The following is a 22,505-nucleotide window of genomic DNA, read 5'->3' on the forward strand; positions in this document are numbered from 1 at the left end:
GCCGGGTCTTGCTGGGTCTGGGTCACATCATGGCCAGGGCCCGGACCAGGGTCACATCATGGCCAGGGCCAGGTCTTGCTGGGTCTGGGTCACATCATGGCCAGGGCCCGGGCCTTGGCCGCCGCCCCCAGTGCCCGCTGCACCGCCGCCTGGCTCTGGCTGCTCTCTCTCCTCACCAGCTGGTTGCTTTCAAACAGACCCTCCTGGCTGCTGCCCCCCGCGCCTGGCCCCCCGCCGTCTGTGAATGTCAGGACCCCTGCAGGGCCACGAGATAGACAGCAGTGGTGGAAAAAGTACTCTTATAAGAGTATAAAAGTATCAATACGTCAATATAGAAATGCTCTGTTCCGAGTAAAAGTCCCGTTATTCAAAATATAATTGAGTAAAAGTACAAAAGTTATTGGGATCAAAAAGTACTTAAAGTACCAAAAGTGAAAGTGCTCATTATGTAGAATGTACTGTTTCAAGTTTTCAAATGTATTAAAAATGTATTAGAAAAATGTATTTGAAAACAGCAGATCTACAAGCCACATCACATTGCGACACATTGTGAGCTTGTAGATCATCTATTTTCAAATGGACAAAATGAAGTGGTTAATGTATAATTGGTTTTGTAATAATAATCAATCTACAAAATAACAACAAAAGTTTTCAAATACATAGTTACGGGTGGAGTAAAAGTACAATATTTGGATCCGAGATGTATGGAGTACAGGTAAAAGCATTCAAAAATTGGAAATACTTCAGTAAAGTAAAAGTACCTCAAAATGTTACTTAAGTACAGTACTTGAGTGCATGTACTTTCCACTACTGGATGCATTGCAATGAGCACGTCCATCCAGTTTGACCGTATTATCATTTCTCAAATACTGTATACTGATCAGAGAGGGCTTTGTCTTATTCTTTTTCGTCTGTCTATTTTTACACACAATGTTAAAAGCATTGTTCCTCTACAGCCGGTTGTGACACTCCCTCCTCCCCCAGATGTCCTCCAACGTAAACGTGTTGATTACCTCCAGAGACCTTCTTTATCCCGTTACAACCTGCAAAATGTCTTCTAAATCCCTACAGTTGTCTTTAAAAAAAAAGTATTTGGTTATAATAATTATGAGAGCTGCTCAAAACCTTTTCATGTCAATTAAGGACCACCAAAATGGTCACGGACACCCTGTGGCCATTTTAATAATCTATGCAGTATATAATCAAAGAATATCTGCTGTTTTTTGAATAGCCAACCAATGTTCTATATTAGCTAAAATCTAAAATGACTTGGATGCTTTACCGGTTTTAATGGGTTAACACACATGGGAGCTTTACACCCAGCTAGAGCACAGCCAGATAATTATCACTTTCTGAAAAAAGTATTAGAAAAATGGCTGGAATCCATATACCTTAACCTTAGGCACTCCTAATAATATATATTTAATAAAACTTTTTATCCATGAGGAAGAAAAAGTAAAAAACTTTTTAATTGATAGCAGCAGGGTTAAGAAAGACATTTGCAGGCTTCTAGGAAATGAATAACGTTTTTTGTACTGTACTGTACATGGTGTGAATTGATATCTTTACCATAACCGTCGACACTTCCACTTCTGAACTCTCCCTCGAACTTCATTCCATCGAAGCGATTGAAGACGCCCACACCTTGGAATTTTCCCTGACCAAATTCACCTTCGTACCTGGAAAATAAACAAGCACGCACGCACATGCACACGCAGGCACATTAAGAGTGCTTTTGCAATTACTGCAACCAAACCTTGAAACCAATTCTAAAGCTGCTTGCACAACTGCAATTTAGCTGCTTTTTGTCTTTCCGTTGATTCTGAGTGTTTAAGTTGAATTGGCTGACTCCACTTAACTTACGACCTAAATGTATTTACTCACAGGAGTCACAGCTTACAAATCAACATAAATGTCAAACAAAATGAGGTAAGTAAAAAAGGGCACATCTCTGTCAAAATGACCCTGGCCCTGGAATATTATTTCTATTCAGAACGCACTTTCAGTCTGTAATGTCCTCTGCATGCCATAACCCTATAGTCTGTAATGTCCTCTGCATGCCATAACCCTATAGTCTGTAATGTCCTCTGCATGCCATAACCCTATAGTCTGTAATGTCCTCTGCATGCCATAACCCTATAGTCTGTAATGTCCTCTGCATGCCATAACCCTATAGTCTGTAATGTCCTCTGCATGCCATAACCCTATAGTCTGTAATGTCCTCTGCATGCCATAACCCTATAGTCTGTAATGTCCTCTGCATGCCATAACCCTATAGTCTGTAATGTCCTCTGCATGCCATAACCCTATAGTCTGTAATGTCCTCTGCATGCCATAACCCTATAGTCTGTAATGTCCTCTGCATGCCATAACCCTATAGTCTGTAATGTCCTCTGCATGCCATAACCCTATAGTCTGTAATGTCCTCTGCATGCCATAACCCTATAGTCTGTAATGTCCTCTGCATGCCATAACCCTATAGTCTGTAATGTCCTCTGCATGCCATAACCCTATAGTCTGTAATGTCCTCTGCATGCCATAACCCTATAGCTCCAGAAATGAGAGGAAATCATACACTCTGGTCTATAAAGCCTCACATTTCTTGAGGGTCGTAAGGGTCTTCCTGTTCATTTAACTTATTTACTTTGCTGCATTCATTGCTGCTGTTGCATTACCATGCTTTAAAAACACAGTGTACAGAATGTGGATAAAACATATAGTTATGTCACCGTGTAGTGTACTACTTAATGAAATGTCACAGCAAGAGCAAACATGTAATGCATGTTTTAGCAGTCACAGACACAACAAAGTCAAACAGATAATTTGCATTTAGTTTTAGTCATAGTCTTTTGAATAAAATGTAATTTATTTTTAGTCACATTTTAGTCATCTGCGTTTATGTCGACTACAGTATCTTTTTTTTTTATATGTTTTTTTTTTCGCTTTTATTTTGTATTTTTTATAGAGGGACAGATAGTAGGCTGACAGGAAATGGGGAGAGAGATGGGGGGTGACATGCAGTAAAGGCCGTCGGGATCGGGAGTCGAACACGCGGCACACTGCCAGACTGGATTTCCAGCCAAGGTGCCTGGACCGCTGAGCCACGGCCCACAGGCCACAGGCTCTACAGTTAATTTTGTTGACTAAAATCAATCTTAGCAGGCCGCGATGGCATCGTAACGTAATGCTTGATTTATACTTGGCTGCATGCCGAAAATAGCAGATCTACAAGCTCACAACGCGTCACAGCGATTTGTAGATCAGCTATTTTCGGAATGTGACACCGGAGTGCAACCAAGCATATAAGCAGACTGTCTAGCTGGATATTCTAAAGCAAACATAGCCAATATGGAACGTAGCTTGCGGAGTGGTTGATTGTATGGTTGATTTTTAACCCCCGAAATGTACGAATTAACACGTCGCCTGCATTATTTGCAAAAAGGTGGTACGCAGGGCCGTTCAGTGACTTCCACAAGCACTTCCAAACTCCTTACAGTATAAACTACAGAATTACTGATGCATTGCAGGTACAGGAAATGTATTTCTATCAGTTATTTAATACAGACATACAATGTTATGGTTCTGATTGTTATATCACTGTTCACATCTAGTTCTTGTAGTGGAAAAGAGCCATTGGTTGTGTTTATCATTCTGCTCTGTTATTTATATCTGGTGGTGAACATTCTCATCAACTCATCACTGTATCCTATATGAGTGGGTTTGCCTTCCTTGACTGACAGGTGAATTATATCATATTTTTAAGGCAATTAATGGGACTTTACCATTGTATATTAAATCTCTACTGGATTGTATAGATCAGGGGTTCTCAACGTTTTTGGCCGGGGACCCCCGGAAATGCTTTGGCAATGGCTCGGGACCCCCGCCCCGCCCCCTCCCGACCCCCAATATAAATTGACTGCTACAATAACCTTAACCCATTTTGGGCAGGAACCCCTTTTGGTGTTTTAAGCATTGTTATAATTTAGCTATTGAAAAATAGCAGATCTACAAGCTCATAGCGCGCCACCGAGTGGCGCGCTACGAGCTTGTAGGTCTGCTATTTTAGAAAAATCGTGAAAATACAATTTTTTTTTTAATAATTTTTTAATAATTTGGGGACCCCCTAAAATAATTTGGCGACCCCCCGAGGGGTCGCGACCCACGGGTTGAGAACCCCTGGTATAGATTACCCACAAATGTCTGCAACTGCTTTTAAACTTGTGTTGTATCACACTTCACACAATATCAGTGTTAATTTTGACAGCAAACTCTGTCTTTTGAATAACATACCATTTAGCTTTATTCCTAATTTAGTCATCTGAAATGGTTTAGTCTTAGTCTAGTCGTAGTCGACTAATCATCAAAATCATAGTCTTTCTGTCAAAATGAACACGTACTGCGCGATTTGGGAAAGTTTCTGTTTTGTTTCATCATTGATGTGAATGTTAATGTGAAATTGTACTGTAAAGTATCTCGACGACACCACAAATGAGGGAGACCTCAATGTCTTGCGAGAATAACTAAAGGTTTGAATGAATGGAAAGGTCAGAGGTGGATCAAGGCACTGACTTGGAGCCGTCGGGGAACGCCAGCACCCCGCAGCCGTTGAAGAGGCCGTTCTCAAACTGCCCCGTGTAGCACGTCCCATCGCTGAAGGTCAGCTGACCCAGTCCATGACGCAGGCCTGAGACAAGGAGGAGACACACACACACACACACACACACACACAAGGCTGGGTAAGCATTGGTAAAGCAGTGGTGGAAAAAGTATTCACATTTATTTTATCAATAGTGTTACTCTGTTACAAGTAAAAGTCCATAGTTAAAAAATTACTTGATTAAAAGCACAAATGTATTGGTATAAAAATGTACTTGAAGAACTACTGGTCTCTGGTTTTTAACTTGTTGTGTTTAACGCCCTTCTTGATCATAGTACAGTGTCACACAAAAGCAGAACCACATTTTGAACTTGTAGATCTCTGCTATTTTTACATTTGAATCCTGAAAAGTAACAGTGTTGGAGGACATAATGAGGTTTCTCCACCCGACAGGGACAACATACAACAACATACTTATACAGTACGTGGTTAAAATGTGATCTCTCAAGCACTACTGTTTTTTTTGTCACTTGATTGCTTTAGCTTTTTAGCACACTGCTTTGCAAAAGTTAATAAACAGGCTCCGCCGCCCGCCCACGCATTTCAACTGAGTCTTCTTCTGGTCACATCAAAACCAGTGACAGCTCACAGATGTACAACAAAGGATGGTGGCAGCTGCCAGGCGACCACAGCAGCATTATTGATAATAATTGACACAGTTGCAGTTAAGAAAGTGGGTGTGAATATATAATTAAGTAAATCCTAACATAGGCATCAATATGTTTAAGGTTAGCAAATCTGGTTAGCACATCTGTCATGAGTAATCAATAGCATCGGATATTCACAAACAATCATATACAGTAGAACAGTACTCATTAAGCTGAAGACCATATATTTCACAGGTTTTCACATCCTTTTCAAATCTTTTGAAAATAGCAGATCTACAAGCTCTAATAGCTTGTGAATCAACTACCGGTATTTTCAAATTGGCAAAGTATATTATACAGTATATAGGTCTGAAGTGGTTTTGTATTAATAATCCAAATATACAAAGTAACTGGTAACTTAAGTTTTCAAATGATTTTAGTGGAGTAGAAGTACAGTATTTGCCTCTGAGATGTAGTGGAGTAGAAGTAAAAATATAGAAAATTGGAAATACTCCAGTAAAGTACAAATATGTTAAAACCGTGTACAGTACAGTACTTGAGTAAATGTATTAGTTACTTTACACCACTGATTGCACATTAATGAACCTCAGAGAGCTGTAGACAGCCGTAGCTTTGCGACATTTTGGGCACAAGGAATGAAGCAATTATATCCAAACCCAAGATGTTTTCATTTCAAGATAGGATGAGAGATGCATGCTATAAATTGTGTCAAATTTGCAAAACATGAAGTCAACCATGACATGTTTTGGTGTTATTGGAAAGACGCAGTGAAGCGTGCGTTTCTGCCAGTTTTCAGAGACCGGAATTACTGTTTTTTGACACGTTGTGACACTTGAAAAGAGTTCTTAATGGGACCGAAAGGCTTAAAACGCTCCAAAATATTGAACATAATAAGGGCGCAGATGAATTTAACAAGAAAAAATGTATAGTGGAAAAAGTACGGAGGAGATTTCCACACTATTTTAAATCTGCTTGTATCATAACAAAACTGAAGCTATGGTAGTAGCGAGTCGATCAAGAAACTCGTTTAACCCATTAAAACCGTGTAATTTTTTATTTTAACAATTATTTTATACTTTGGCTATTCAAAAATAACAGATGTCGTGACGCACTATATGAGCTTGTAGATCTGCTATTTTTTTAAAACATGAAAAAATTGCGCAAATCTTTTTTAAAGCGAACATTTTAACTCAAATCTTTGCTTGTGGGGGTCCCTGGAACAAAGCAGGGTCCGCTAGCCTGCATGGGCAGCATTCCGTTTCGGGTTTATGATCCGGTCGGGAGCTGAATAATAAAATAATAATAAAATAAAATTGCGTGTGCGTGTGCGTGTCTTGTGGGGAGGTGGGCACTAGCAGCAATGTGAGATGCAATCTTCTACACTACAGTATTTAGACATCTGGGATGTGGGGTTGTGACTTGTGTTCAACTTGGACACGTATACTAGTACAAGTACATAGTTTGTCACGCAGCAGCACAATAAAACACCGTTACAAAGTGGTTTAAGAGCAGGAAAATAAAATGCAAACACAGTTACATATTATATATATATATATGGTTGTATAGCCGTGTATGACAGTTGTGTCAACACCAAAGCATCAGAGGGTACAGCTGCCAGCATCTCAACATTATTTTAAGACAGCGTCAGACAGCTGCTGCTGATGCCTCGAGATGCTGACATTTGTTAAAAGTGTCAAAGCGAGAGCAACAAGCTACACACAATTGGAGCAATTCTATTGTTTGGACAGCTGTTCTCACATGAAAGGGAAATTAAGCTGGCACTGTAACTTCATGTTACAATGTACAAACTACAAGTTACTAACTTGTAGTTTGGGTTTCAGTTGGTTGACATGACAATGAACGGTGAAAATGTGCACTATTCTTTTGACGTTTTTTACTTTTTCTTTTCACCTATAATGACATGCCCACAATAGGGATAGACTGTTAAAGTGGCACTATGTAACTTTCTTTAATGAATCAAATAGAATAGAGTACAATATACAGGTTGTATTTTGTTTCCCTGCTCTTATATTGAGACATTTAGAGGTGTCAAAGGTTATGTCGTCTCACGCAGACACAGGATCTTCCACGAATTTTGACCTGATGGTCAAGATTCCATTTATCCCCTGAGCAAGCAGGCCGACTCTATTAGCTCAATGGTAAAACATTTCACCACTTGTGCAGGAGACCCATGCAGGTTCAAATCCGGGCTAAAAGAGGAAAGTTACATAGTGCTGCTTGAAGCTGGTGACTTGTAGTTGGGTTTCAGTTGTTTGACGTGACGGCCATGAACTGTGGAAAAGCACCCCCCCCCCCCTTTTTCTTCCGGGATAGATTATTAATCAATTATTTTATAATATTATTGATCATTTTGTAAAAATCAATTAAAGGGATTAGTTTAATTTCACTGCACCCATGCAATGACTATCAAACGGTGTGCCCTGACACAAGTCCTTTGGATATCATGACAACCACAACATTATTGCAATATACAGCATATCGTCTCTGTCGGGAAACCTCATATGTCCAAAACTGTTACTTTTCATGATTCAAATTCAAAAATGGCAAAAGTAGCAGATCTACAAGCTCAAACATAGCTCAAATGTGCCGCATGCTGAGCTTGCAGACCTGCTACTTTTGATGCTTTTGTGTGACGCTGTAGTGTGAAAAAAGAGGGGTTTCTGCCTGACGGCAACAAAACTAAACGTTATGAATTATTTTGAATTCATTATATCAGTAAACACACTCATTTCCCAACACAGAGGCAAATTCTATATCCTAGACATTTTAACTACTTTGAACCTGGAGTACCTATTTTGGGCATGTCATTAGAGGCAAAATAAAAATGTATTATTATTTATTCACATTTTGGTAAAGATTTAAACACATAACTATTCACATGATACATCGCTAAAAGCGATAATTTGATAACTAACATTTTTATTTGATTCCTTTTCTTCCACTAGGTTAATCAATTATTCGCTAAATCGATCCACCCCTACAGTAGCCTGCCCTACATGATGGGTACTGTACATTTTAGTATAGACTATAGGTGGCAATAAATATAAATTCACTAAACTCAAACCGGAGTGCTTTGTGAGCAGAGGTCATTATCTGAGTGGACCTGTGCACTACCCTATCGCATGTGATCTAATAACATGGCTGCCTGGAGTTTGTGCTGAACTTGGTGACTCCTGTCCACCTAGCTCCTGGATTACCCTGCAGGGTAGCGCTACACTGAAAACAGATACTCTGGTCGTCCGTGGGTCTCCTTAGGAGCATGGTGAAAACAGGCAAGTAGGTCACCACAACATGTCACTGGTTTTAGATTCTTGTTTTGGTTTTTATATATATCTTCGCTGTCTGCCCTATTTAATACGTTGTCATATGACAGTGCATGTAACTGTAGGGAGATACTCTCTAGGGATAGGACGCTATGATTGATTGATTGATTGATTGATTGATTGATTGATTGATTGAACATTTTATTTCACAGTAGGCCTATATGTAAAATGGGTACATTTCAAATGAAAGCGCAAGTCAATACTAAAACTGCTACTTTAAGGACGAAACCATGAAAAGCACTAAGACTTGTTTACATCACGGTCCTCCATTTTCAATTCATCAGAACATTTAAAGACGTTAATATACACTTCTATGAAAAACAGGAAATCATCATAAAGAATGGAAAAAAATGGAAAAACATGTACAGTATGGGAAAAAAACGGGTGGGGGGGGGACTTTGACTTATTTTTATTTTTTTACAGGGGCCAGTTTCGAATTGCAGCCGTCTGTCCTCTTTGAGAATGGTTTTGAAGGAGTCAAGGGATTCACATTTCTTAATGGCTGTTGGTAGGGTGTTCCACATTTTAGTGGCATAGGGAAATTAATTGAATCCCTTGTTTGAGCCAAATCTGGTTTGTTGATCTCCCTTTGGTGTTGTGGGTGTGGACTTCATTAACATTAGGGAAGTATTTAGACAGGCTGGGTATCTTCTTGGTGGTGTAGCGAATCTTGTAGACCAGGCCCATTGCAATTTGCTGTACTCTGACGTCAACCCTAAGCCATAATGGCTTAGGTAGCCTATCAAAATGGGCAGGGGTGAGGTGGGTTCTGGGAGTGAGGCCAAGTAGTAGCCTGACCCAATGAACATTACACGTCACAAATTCCAAAATGATTGCGATGGACATTATTATTGCGATAATCAAAATGCCACTTTTGTTTACTTGGACCCTCAGCATCCCTATTCTGGGCTGAACGTTTGCCAAAAATAGCCAATATACAAGCTCACAACGTGTTGTGATCGAGCTTGTAGATCTTCTATTTTTGTAGATCTACAATTTGCATAGAGTGACCAAATGCGCTATTACTGGTCCGTTTTTATCAAGTATAGTGTTTAGGTGGTACTGAATTTACAGCTCAACAAAAGCTAATTCATCCTAAGCGTATGACAAAGGACAATTTCAAGATACATTAAAATCTCTTCGATGTGATTATTGTGAGCAGTTTTTTATCATGATAAACGATAATAACAATCATCGTCCCATACCCAACTCTCTCTCACTCTCTCTTTCTGTTTTACATCTTTTTATGGATTTATCATTATTAATAATAATGTTGTTATTATCTATGCTGCTGCAGTGTCTGAAGGAAGACAAACCAAAATAAGTTTTACTCTTATGTACCCGTACACAAGATGTAACAATAAAGTATAACCTTGACAAATGTCAATTAAATAGTGGACCTTGATATGAAAAGGGTTGAAAAACACTGATCTAATACAGTGGCTTTCAAACATTTTCATTTTCATCCAAACTGACATTCAATTTATTTTATTTATTTTACGATCTGCAATCTACAACATATGCTTTTAGATCTGCTATATTTTCCAATAGCCTATGAGTATAAATTTGGATTAAATTAAACTTCTGATACTAGCTATATTAACACATTTTGCCGAACCCCCCTCAAGGAACTCTGGGGTGGTCCTACTCTGAGAAACAACAGCGGAAAAAGAGAAGGGGAAAAGAAAAACATAAAAAGTCAGCCCATGTGACATTAGTACTGGATCGTTGCAGCCGACACAAACATTGATCCCCGTTTGTTAGTGGGTGTCTGAAATGGAGCCAAACTATGGCAGTACTGCTGACAGTACCTTTGTGCCAGAAGGTCACGGTCTCCCCTGCGTGTCTTTAAGAAGCTAATACTACATAAAGAGCTTAGAGACCTACTCTGAATGAAACAAGCTGCACCCACTGGCTCCGCTATACAGCAATACTGTGGCTTACTGCCGCTTCCGCTAAGCCCAGGGGTCTTCAACGTTTTTCAGGCCATGGGCCCCTTAGCTGAGAGAGAGATGAAGCAGGGACCCCCCCCCCTACCCTTAGCTGAGAGAGAGATGAAGTAGGGACCCCCCCCCCCCCCTCTACATATTGTATACAATTGTTTAAAAGCACTATCGTCAGTGTAGTGTAAATTCATGTTTTTTTATACATTGGATTCATGATAATGTGTATTTTCAGGTATTTAAACCACTTAAACCGTCAATATTGTGTTAACTTGACCTTTCACTCTGTACTTGGTCTGCACTTTTTCCCCTCTACACTAAACCTCTTTTCCAAAAACAGCTGATCTACAAGCTCACAACACCTTTCAGTCAGCTTCTGCTACTTTTGGTAGTTCTCCTCAAAATAGGGAATGGTTAATGTAAAATATAATAGCCTATAATATACTATCACACAAAGATTTTTTTTTTGGCATGCCAAAATAGGGACATAGTGCTACTGTATTACATGTGTTTTTAACATTTGTCTTCTTTTGTTCCTTGGTATACTGTATTTAACATCACACTTTCCATAGAACATACATATTAAAACAAAACAGAACACTAACGCTAAACTCTTGAGCTGCCTGGTAGGTCACTATTATATTCAACAGGGTCAGAGGGTTTATTTGGGCTCTGAATGTTTTTTGAAAGGACTTGGTTTGTTTGCCAGAAGCAGAGGGTGTACGGTACACTCGTCAGCTTTCCCAAGTATGACAAAAGCTCTTGAGAGAGCCCATGCATTTTTGAGTGGTGCAACCACTCCAAGGAACAGCAATGTCCCTCCCTATGTCCACGGACCTGTCCCTATGTCCACGTACCTGTCCCTATGTCCACGTACCTGTCCCTATGTCCGTCCCTATGTTTAGAGTACCAGTAGGGGCAAAAGTGGCGCTGTTGTGCTAGAAACAGAGAGAGAGATGTTGCACTGTTGCCTGCTAATTACACAGAGAGAGAGAGAGAGAGAGAGGGAGAGGGAGAGGGAGAGGTGTCGACTCGCCGGAACCGGGCTGGCACCCTGGGTGCGTTCCTGTGGGTCTGGAAGTTCCGGGGACCCCCACACGGAGTTGCACCACTCAGTTCACATGGGTGTGATTTTACAGTCTCTTTAGGAGAGTGACTAGATGAGAGGCGATATTGATGACAATTAAGGATCTTGTGTTCCTCATAGCATCTGCTATCGCAGTGGTTCACAAACTTTTTAGCTCAAGACCCAAAAGAGAAATTAGATGTTTGCCCATGGGACCCAAACTACTGAAAATAGCTGATCTACAAGCTCTCAATGTGCCGCTTCGCGCCACACTGTGAGCTTGTAGATTGGCTATTTCCACTACTTCTTAACATTTGTTTTCTAATTTCTTAGATTTTTATTTTTTCATGAATTACTGAAAATGTTTTATTGAAAATGTTTTGAAACAATAATAATGAAAAACAAAATGTAGGAAACAATCAAATAAAGGGACCCATAAAAATGGGTCTGCAACCCACAAATGGGTCCCGACCTAGTGTTTGGGAACCAGTGTGCTATCGTATACCGTAAGTATCACCATTTTCCAGCGAGCTGATGAAATGGCCAGCAGGACAGCACCCCTATCAGTAGATTGGAATTAACCACTTAAAAACCCCATACTGTATGGTTAGCGGAGTCCCTATACTAAACTCTTCACAAAAAGTTTGGAAACTTAACTTTGGTCTGTTATTTCTCGACTTTAATAATACCAATTGGTATTGTATTATATATAATTTTTTATCGTTGATTAGTCCCCTTTACAATGAGGTACAGTTTTATAAGGACCAGGCATTCGTGGAATGAGCAACACAGCTAAACGTGTGGGTACACACGTCCACATTTTTCTCCACATTTTTTGCCAAAATGACAAGTGGATGTGTTCACCCTTGCTTTGAGTTGCTTAGCGGTCGTCAAAGGCGTAGTTCAAAAAAATATTTTTCTATAAATTACACACCCCATGATCATGTCAAAAATGTTCATCAAATTGTTGTCTCAGGAATGCAACAATAGGCCTATCACAATTATTACCTACCTAATCGTCTAATCAAAAGTATTTGAGATAATCACAATTATTTTGTCATAATCGTCATAATATTGTTTCAATGTTGACAAAATCAACAGTCATACATTAAAAAACTGGACTAGCAGATCTACAAGCTTACAACTGCAACGGGGGTGCAGCCTGTTGGCAGGTACAGTACAAAGCAACCATGAAGTGAAGCAAGCAGTGGTGAGCTTACTGCAATACTGCATACTGAGTCTTCCTCGTTTACTGTGGGGAGGTGAATTAGGCAGTCCATCTGTCAGTCAGGACTGCTTAAAGTGCTGCCCTAATCTCAGCAGGGTTTTTCACAGGAGATTTGGAGAGCAGATTTGACCGAGTTCAAACTTGCATCACGTAACTCTGCAGAGAGCTTGCCACTTGTTTTCTTGGAACTGTGTGTGTGTGTGTGTGTGTGTGTGTGTGTGTGTGTGTGTGTGTGTGTGTGTGTGTGTGTGTGTGTGTGTGTGTGTGTGTGTGTGTGTGTGTGTGTGTGTGTGTGTGATTGTGTATGGGTGCGTGTGTATGCGTGCGTATGCATGCGTCTTGCTGTGCACTACAAAGACAACCAAAAGCTCAAAAAAGCTCTAACCAGGCTGGCATAGAAAATATGTGTGAATCGTAGTGAACGTAGTGAAGGAAACAGGAGTTTAGTATAAATTAACCCTCACATCTCACAGCCTCAGAAGGTTAACGATTGAAGTGCGAGCCAAGAGAGGCTCACGAGCAGGCCAAAGGTACTAAAATCACAACACACCGCCTGTAAGGACGAGATGCTAGTGTTACATGCTTAAACATACAGTGTAAGCAACATACTGTATGCAATTTCTCTCCTCATGGAGATTGGCCAGGTGCCTACATTGGACTCTTCCAAGTCCACACTGAAGAGATACTTGTTCACTCAGGCTTTTGGCAAATAAGTTGTTTATAAGTTGTTTATTTGGTTATTTTGTGGTCTCCCCCACAAACCCCTCCATAAACTCCAACTAGTCCAGAACACTGCTGCCCGTATCGTCACCAGAACCCCTGTCATCAGTCACATCACCCCTGTTTTACACCAACTCCACTGGCTCCCCATCAAATACCATATCGACTTCAAGATCCTTCTCCATACATTCAAGGCCATTCATAACCTCGCCCCCCCATACCTGTCTGACCTTGTCCACGTCAACATCCCCACCCGGTCTCTTAGGTCTGCCTCCTCCATCACCCTGAAAGTCCTCCCAGCCTGTCTCTCCACCATGGGGTCAAGAGCCTTCAGCCGCTCTGCCCCCCACCTCTGGAACTCCCTCCCCCCTGACATCAGAAACATGGACTCTATCACCATATTCCAAACTCACCTCAAAACCCACCTGTTTAGGCAGGCATATGGCTGACCTCTGTGTCTTCTGCTGCAAGCTGTGCCCTAGTTTTGTTTTGCTTTTAACTGTGTTTTTGTATCAACTGTTTTTAACCTGTACGGCGACCTTGAGTGCCCTGAAAGGTGCCTTATAAATAAAATGTATTATTATTATTATTTATTTTTTGAAAGTTGCTACATAAATTCTAGTTATTATTATTATTATTATTAACGTATGTTATTTAGATATACACATTTTATTTTCCACCAAAGTACAGTAAGTAAGTTTAATGTGTGCTTCTTTGTGCTCTATTTCCTTTTCCATTTACCATGTCATTTGTTAACAAGGTTTCCTGCCATTTGGATAAGAGCATCCTGCTAAATGCCTAAATTGTAAACTTGTATGAACTGCCAGGAGCCATGTTGACAGTATGAATAGAGTGCCATTGAAATTAATTGAATTAATGTCAACTGACAAAATCAAACGCTATTTACACACCACTTAAAGCTGATACTATATTTTTCCTCTTCCTCTAAAGAAGGATTATCTACTGAAGCGCTGGTTTGAATGGACTGGTTTCTATTTCTCCCTCTCTCTCCCTCCCGGTCTGACTACTCCTACCAAACTGCTTCAGACAGACTCTAATCTGTCCTTCAACCCTTCCCAACGCCTCTCGCTTCCAATCTCATGTCAGGTCACGGTCTCTGGCTAATTAGGGTTTAGCTGAATTTGTCCGGCTTTTATGTCAATCAATAGTGGTAATGCATGGATGTTAAATGGCCGTGTTGGTGCACAGTAGTAAATGGTCCACATCAGCCCCATGCATTTGACTGTGGATGTACACCAAACCTACTTCCTGTAACCCGAGACCAGCCCACATAGGACCGTGTTCAACCATTTCACCGTTGAATTATTCATATGACACTAAAGCCTGGCAGTTATACTTAGTTGGCACGCTGGTGCCGCGCATCGGAAACATCAGATCTACAGGCCCACAGCATGCCTCATCGCCACGCGTTGTGAGATTGTACATTGGCTATTTTGAGTGCGCGTGACACTTGGGTGCATTTAAGTATAACCCTGGCTTAACCCAGACGCAGGGTTCAATTCCAGTCCAATGTGCAACTAGCCTGGTGTAAAGTACATTTACTCAAGTACTGCATTTGAGTACCATTTTCAGGTACTTTTACTTGACTGGAGGATTTCCAATTTTCAGTACTTTTACTATACTACAACTTTAGTTACTCTAGTTACTTTTTATATATATAATAATTATTATTATTATTACAAATGAAATCACACTAACCACTTCAGCCCTATATACATTTTGGCCATTTGAAAATAAGGTCACAATGCATCGCATTGAGAGCCTGTAGATCTGCTATTTTCAAAAGATATTTATACATTTTATACATTTGAAAACTTGTGAATTGGGACATTCGACAAACTGTAGGCTACTTTTTACTTTTGACACTTTAAGCGCTTTTCGATACCAATACGTTTGTACTTTTACTCCAGTACATTTTGATTACCGGACTTTTAATTGTAACAAAGTATTTCTACATTGCAGTATTGATACTTTTACTTAATTCACTTAGACCTGAGGCTGATTCTAAAGAACGCCTTATAAATCCTGAGCTAAGTTTTCTGAAAAACTTCCAGATTTTAATTCAATACATTTAAGAATCACCACTGTGCCAACAGTGTGTATAGGGATATGGGCCAAGACACGGCCATGGTACAGATGAAATGTACAGTATGCATATATATACACGCACGCACGCACGCACGCACGCACGCACGCACGCACGCACGCACGCACGCACGCACGCACGCACGCACGCACGCACAGACACACACACACACACACACACACACACACACACACACACACACACACACACACACACACACACACAATACATAAACAAACTTTCACAATAATGTGCATAAAAGAAGGAAAAGGTGTGCTGCTTCTGAAATAATCTAACACCTTTGCAAGTGGCTCCAGAGTAGACAAGGGAGAAAATTGTGACAACTTCTTTCAAACTAACTTTAAGAGCAACCATATGTTTTCCCCAACCACTCGCCACCCCTGATATAGCACAAAACTTTTGTTCTTGTTCTTTGTTTACTCTTACCCCTTAAGCATGTACATCCATGTGGTTTTGTCAAACTGCAAAGACTGGTTCAGCTAGTGCTATTTCCCATCACAGGGGAGCTCTCAGCAGTCCTCCTTGACACCAGATGGCGCGTGTGTGCATGCGTGTGTGTGCGTGTGTGTGCGCGTGCGCATCTGCATACTTATGAATGCGTACATAATTGCTTATGGTTGTATTTTTTTTCTGCACCAGTTTTACACCATTCCTTTGGCTGTCTCTGTTTGCCTAAAAGCTGAAATCTTTGTGTGTGAACACACAATAAATCACTTTTAACTTTATCACACATATTCGTTTACTTTACAAAGCACTTTGAATTGATAGCTAACAGCAGAGGTTCATTTACATCCCTCCATAGGCACACATACTGTACATCAAAATATAGTTGAATATTCAGCGAAAACAGGCGAAAATTCTATGAAGATAGCATTGTGTTAAGTTGTGTTATTCCCAGGTGGAAATAGTCCGACTACCATCTGAACTGAATCCTTTTTGACACGTTAGTCAATTTGAATTGGAGCCATGGTAATTAAGATAGTTTTCAAAGGCTATAGATTAGATGTTTCCGCTGCGATTAAAGCCTCACTATATAACTTTTTTATGAATAAAATGAAAATTTGTTTAATCTGTATGGTACAGTATGTTAAAATACAATTTATTACATGGCTTGGTTGAATGCTTGATTCTGAATGGTCAATCACTGAATTCAGCAGTGTGTTATTTCTGGATGATGACCGATGGACTCTAAGGCCACCAGTCACCCACGTACAAGAAGAAGAACCAGGTAGCCCCCCCCTTTACGCAACACGTTTTGAATGATGCTTCCAGACCACGACGGGGTTGTGGCCGTCGCTCGCTGCCTGCTTTCTACTAACACATCGAGGTGACAGACAGGCTGACAGGCAGCCCAGAGCATGCAGGCATAGCGCGCCATGGGATGATTATATATTTTATAATACATTAGGCTACATAAACGCTGCTGCCTGCCACCTATCACAAGGCATTTCATTTACATCATGGTTTTACATTCACCATCGCTGATGTGCGGCGCTTGTTAGGAGGGAGGCTTGTTCATTGTAGGAACTAATAAACATGCGTTGTGAGCCAACGTGAGCCATGATGTCATAAGTTTTGCGGATTCGCCGTTTTGCCTGTTTATATGGAGACCATAGGAAACGGCGTTCTCAAAGAGGTGGTTTCACTTTGTTGAGTTTTCACCTCCTGAAAACACCGTTCTCGTCTAAAAGGACACCAGCAAACGATACTTTATTTTGCCGTTTCCTATGAACACCGTTCTCGTGTAAAGACCACCGTCTAATCAAAGATCCAGAGCACCTGCTCGTATCAATCTGCGCTGCTTGATTTTGTGCCGTATCTGACGTGACAGCCATGTAAACAAACACACCATGTCATTTACAACTAAACATTGCTCTCAAGAATGTTTTTGAAAACATTTGATGCAAGAAATACACAATGCAGTAACCGAAGTATTCTATTTGATCAACACTTCCTTGTTTTCCGAGGCGACCGTGTCCGCCCAGCGCAACACTTACCATAAGCAAGGAAATACTTAGATTTGTTGTTTGCGACCGCAGGTCACATTTACTATGAAATCGTGCATTTCCCGTCAGTCAGTCAGTTGGTTGGTTGGTGGGTTGGTTGGTCACCCCAAGCATGACCATATATGGTCATGCCTCATGACATCACGTGACAATATATATCAATATTAAGCCCATATATGAGAATGCCCAAATTGCCCATATATGGAGATCCCTGATGTCATCAATATTGGCCAGCAACTCTACATCTGACCTCAAACCTCAAACTCCATCCATATGTGGAGCTGACCTGTTCTGACATTCCATATGTTGATCCAATATAACCAATATAACGTTAAGTCTTCATCAAAATGATTCTGATGAAGACTGATCAAAACGTTCATCTATATTATAGCCTGGGAGCTTTACAAAGTTACATTGTGCAGACTTCTATTTTTTTTACATCAAAGTACGCTAATAACATCCACATAGCATCACGTTTCTACAGATCATTGAGCCTCACCATAAGCAGTTATTTACTATACAGTACTTTCTCATTTATGAACACAGTAAACTACTTACTAGTGTTCATTTAACAAACAAACAAAGGGTCCATTTGGTTCCTTTTTCGAGTTAAATTAACACTATTATATATATATATATATATATATATATATATATATATATATATATATATATATATATATTTATATTGTGGTATCTAGTACATAGTAATTAAATATTTAATATTACTATATCACATGTATTATACATTTATATTGTCGTATATCAGACATAAGAATTAAATATTGATACTATTATACCATATTCTGCAGCCAATTAGCTGCAGAATATGGTTTTGAGGCATCACTTAATGCTATCCTCGTGTAAATTGGGTGTAAACTGGACTCATGTCATGTGGTCAAAAAGCTGCATGGTATGATGCCTAAAAACTAAATTTCTTTACTAGAATGTATTCTTCTGTCTGTTCTCGACCAGTCTATCATCCAGATCCTTTTAATTTCCTCTGTAATTAATGATCTGATGTTTTCAGTTTTTTGAGTGGTGCAAACCACTCCAACAACTGGCTTTGTACCCGTGTACCCGTGTTTGTTCGTACCAAAAAAACGAGCATGGTTGCTATGGTTAGCAACCAAAAAAACGAGCATGGTTGCTATGGTTAGTGACATTACGTCAGACCACAGCTGATCAGGCTATATAAGACCTTGCACCACTCAGTTCACACGGGTGTGTTTTTTGTGATATGTCTGATATTGTATTTTGTTTTGCTTTAATCTGATTTATGTTTTAAAAAAATAAGGTTAGGCAACAATATAAGCCTTGGCTTCAGCCTACACCTTTTCGGTGCCACTAGTTATAGTGGATGTAAATGTATACATGTATGTTTGTACTGTATGTACATGTGCTCTTTTTAATGGACCGAAATAAAACGTACTAACTAACTAATCCAATCCAATCCAATCCAACTTTATTTATAGAGCACATTTAAAACAACAACTAATGTTTGAAGTACCTGGAATAATGTCCTTTAACTAAGGATAATAATAAGTGGGTTAAGTCATAGTGACGCCACCATTAGTTAAGGGTGAGGAGTGAGGACCAGGAATTGACGATGAGTTCATGATAAATTCATGGTGAATTAACGTACATGTTCATCAATAATTCATCATCAATTAAATGTTAATGAAGTGTATAGATTAGTATACTCCAGTAAAGTGTTACAATGCAGGTCTAGAATTTGTATGTTTCTTCACCTACAGTAGACCATGCATAGGTTCCTATAAACGTATGTTTCTTCACCTACAGTAGACCATGCATGGGTTCCTATAAACGTATGTTTCTTCACCTACAGTAGACCATGCATGGGTTCCTATAAACGTATGTTTCTTCACAGTAGACCATGCATGGGTTCCTATAAACGTATGTTTCTTCACCTACAGTAGACCATGCATGGGTTCCTATAAACGTATGTTTCTTCACCTACAGTAGACCATGCATGGGTTCCTATAAACGTATGTTTCTTCACCTACAGTAGACCATGCATGGGTTCCTATAAACGTATGTTTCTTCACCTACAGTAGACCATGCATGGGTTCCTATAAACGTATGTTTCTTCACCTACAGTAGACCATGCATGGGTTCCTATAAACGTATGTTTCTTCACCTACAGTAGACCATGCATGGGTTCCTATAAACGTATGTTTCTTCACCTACAGTAGACCATGCATGGGTTCCTATAAACGTATGTTTCTTCACCTACAGTAGACCATGCATGGGTTCCTATAAACGTATGTTTCTTCACCTACAGTAGACCATGCATGGGTTCCTATAAACTTTTCCGGCCACAAAATAATCATATTTGAAATGGGGACCCCCCCACCCTGACAAGCACTTTGTATACTGTTTCTAGTCATTAGCCTACATTCAGTTTGACTCAGTTCCACTGATGAATATTGTGAAAATAGTCAATCCAAGAGCCAATTTGGTCTTAAAAGTCATTAAATTGTGCATACACTTTGTTGTATGTTGGTTTGTTTACTGTTGAGTGAGGACAAATAATAATAATAAAAAAACATATAGGCAGGCACACACACACACACACACACACACACACACACACACACACACACACACACACACACACACACACACACACAGTCACACACACACACACACACACACACACACACACACACACACACACACACACACACACACACACACACACACACACACACACATTTGGCTATCCACACAATGGCATGGAAATAACAGTTGACTGTAGAAGTGATAGACTTGCCTTCTTTCCATTCTCCGTGGTATTCTTCACCATTTGAGTAGGTGAAGGAACCTCTTGTTAGGGTCATGGGTCCTCCTGACACACACACATATGCACACGCACAATCGCACGTGCACAAACAGACAGACAGACAGACAGACATGCACAATATTACTCATATTTTGTAAGATGCAATTTGAACGGTGTCTTCTCCCTCAGCATATAGCAACAATGGAGTCAGTGTAGTTCTCAAACTTGTTGTGCCACGGACCCTAACATTCATATGTATTTGGCCGCAGACCCCCCATCTGAAAACGCATTGTGCAAACTGCCAAGAGATTTATGTAAAAAACACAAAAACAAAGCTAGTTTCCAGACATTCCACACAAAAAAATGCAAAAATTGCAGATGTTGCGCGGCATGAAGTGACGTGCTGTGAGCATTGTGTGAGCCAACGTATATGAATGGATAAAGTGGTTAAAATGATTGTGATGTTTTAGGCTAATTAACTAAGGGTCCATTTGGACCCCTGTCGGGCTCCTAAACCAGGCATTGAGAAACACTGCTAACGACATAAACGTATAATGTGCTTTGTGTTAACATAATTATGATTGTTTCCTGCCTGCATTGATGACAATGACAGAGAATGACAAAGCAATCAAATTGAATGTATGAAATTATAGCCAACAAAATACCCTAATATGTGTATTTGTCTTCAATCAATATCTGCCTCTCTGACACTGGATAAATGGACATTTAAACATGGATAAATGGTCATTTATTCAGCTGCATAATGCTTTCAGATGAACACGCCAACGCCATGCTGTGAGGTGTGTGTGTGTGTGTGTGTGTGTGTGTGTGTGTGTGTGTGTATCCCTCCATCTCTAATGTTGCCACAGTAACGGCACCATATCCTTTCATCTTGCCGGCATGATAGTTAGTGCTGACACTACTGACATCATCATAGCCTAATACTGGCATACTGTCTGCCACTATAGTCCAGACTCCAGATACATAAACAACATGACAGCAAGACAATGTGAGCAGAGCAGCATAGCCCTTATTGTCGAGTATAAACAATGATTTTTGTTTTTACCTTTTAGGTTATTTTAAAACGACTTCTACATCACATCACTCAAAGACAGAACACGGCGGGTGGTGAAGACAGACTCGGCACATCTCTCTGTGACAGTTAGCTTCCGTATCTAGCCTCCTCACACAGCATCAGCATCTTTCCAAGGTGCCGCAATCCTATTGTGTATCTTCTTCCTGACCTTAATTCAAGCTGTGTTCCTATTGGCTAAGCGAGTCCCCCCCCTCGGAGGAGGAAGACATGTTTCTAAAGGGTAATGTTTTTGCCCGAAGTTCAACGACTTAATTAGCAAGAGTGCTCCACTGTTAAAAAAAAAAAAGAAAGAAAGAAAGAAAAAACGTTTGCCCTTGTCTTTAATGTGGTTAAGCTACCTATGTCTCTGAAGGGTTATAACACGTCACCACCGAGGTTCTTCTGTTAATGATATTATATGATTTCCATGCATCAATCTGGCGATTAAGCTCTGCGTGTGTTTGGGGTGAATTTTATGGAACTTGATTTATGCTTCCCCAATGCGCAAAAAGGAGAGGGAAAAAAAGAAGCTGTGAGGCAGGGTGCCAGTGTTGTGTTCTTCTGTCAAGTGAGATGATGTCTTTCTTTCCAAACCAATAAGCCAAAGTAAAAATGAAAATCTAATCATATTCTGCAAAAGAGCTTGACACGTTAGGCTATACCAATTATTCTGTACCATACACTTATACAATAAATAAAACAAACTCTTGTAAGTTACATTTCTATAATGTGGTCTATAGCCTAGAGCAAATAATAATAATAATACTAATAGGCTAATGTCCATATGCTACACTTACACTTTAATTCTTATTCTTATTACATGTTCATGACCCTTTCACTTATTTTTGGCTTTGTTTTGGGGTGTAAATTATGTAGTTCATGAGAGTATAATTATATTGTTGTTAATAACATCATTATTGACGC

General features: G+C 39.9%; 1 protein-coding gene across 1 annotated transcript; it reads right to left on the minus strand.

Moving 5' to 3' along the window:
• Window positions 1-89: 89 nt before the first annotated feature.
• LOC306921287 (MORN repeat-containing protein 4-like) lies at window positions 90-21,690 on the minus strand (the record flags this gene model as incomplete). Its single annotated transcript, XM_079498396.1, has 5 exons — window positions 21,573-21,690; window positions 20,498-20,572; window positions 4,570-4,684; window positions 1,570-1,679; window positions 90-256 (listed from the first exon to the last, which is right to left on the minus strand). Exons 2-5 carry the CDS (start codon window positions 20,562-20,564, stop codon window positions 90-92), a joined length of 459 nt encoding a protein of 152 aa, XP_079354522.1. The 5' UTR covers window positions 20,565-20,572; window positions 21,573-21,690.
• Window positions 21,691-22,505: the final 815 nt, after the last annotated feature.

The sequence above is a fragment of the Electrona antarctica genome, assembly GCF_951216825.1.
Source record: "Electrona antarctica genome assembly, chromosome: 4".
In the NCBI taxonomy this organism is placed as follows: Eukaryota; Metazoa; Chordata; class Actinopteri; order Myctophiformes; family Myctophidae; genus Electrona; species Electrona antarctica.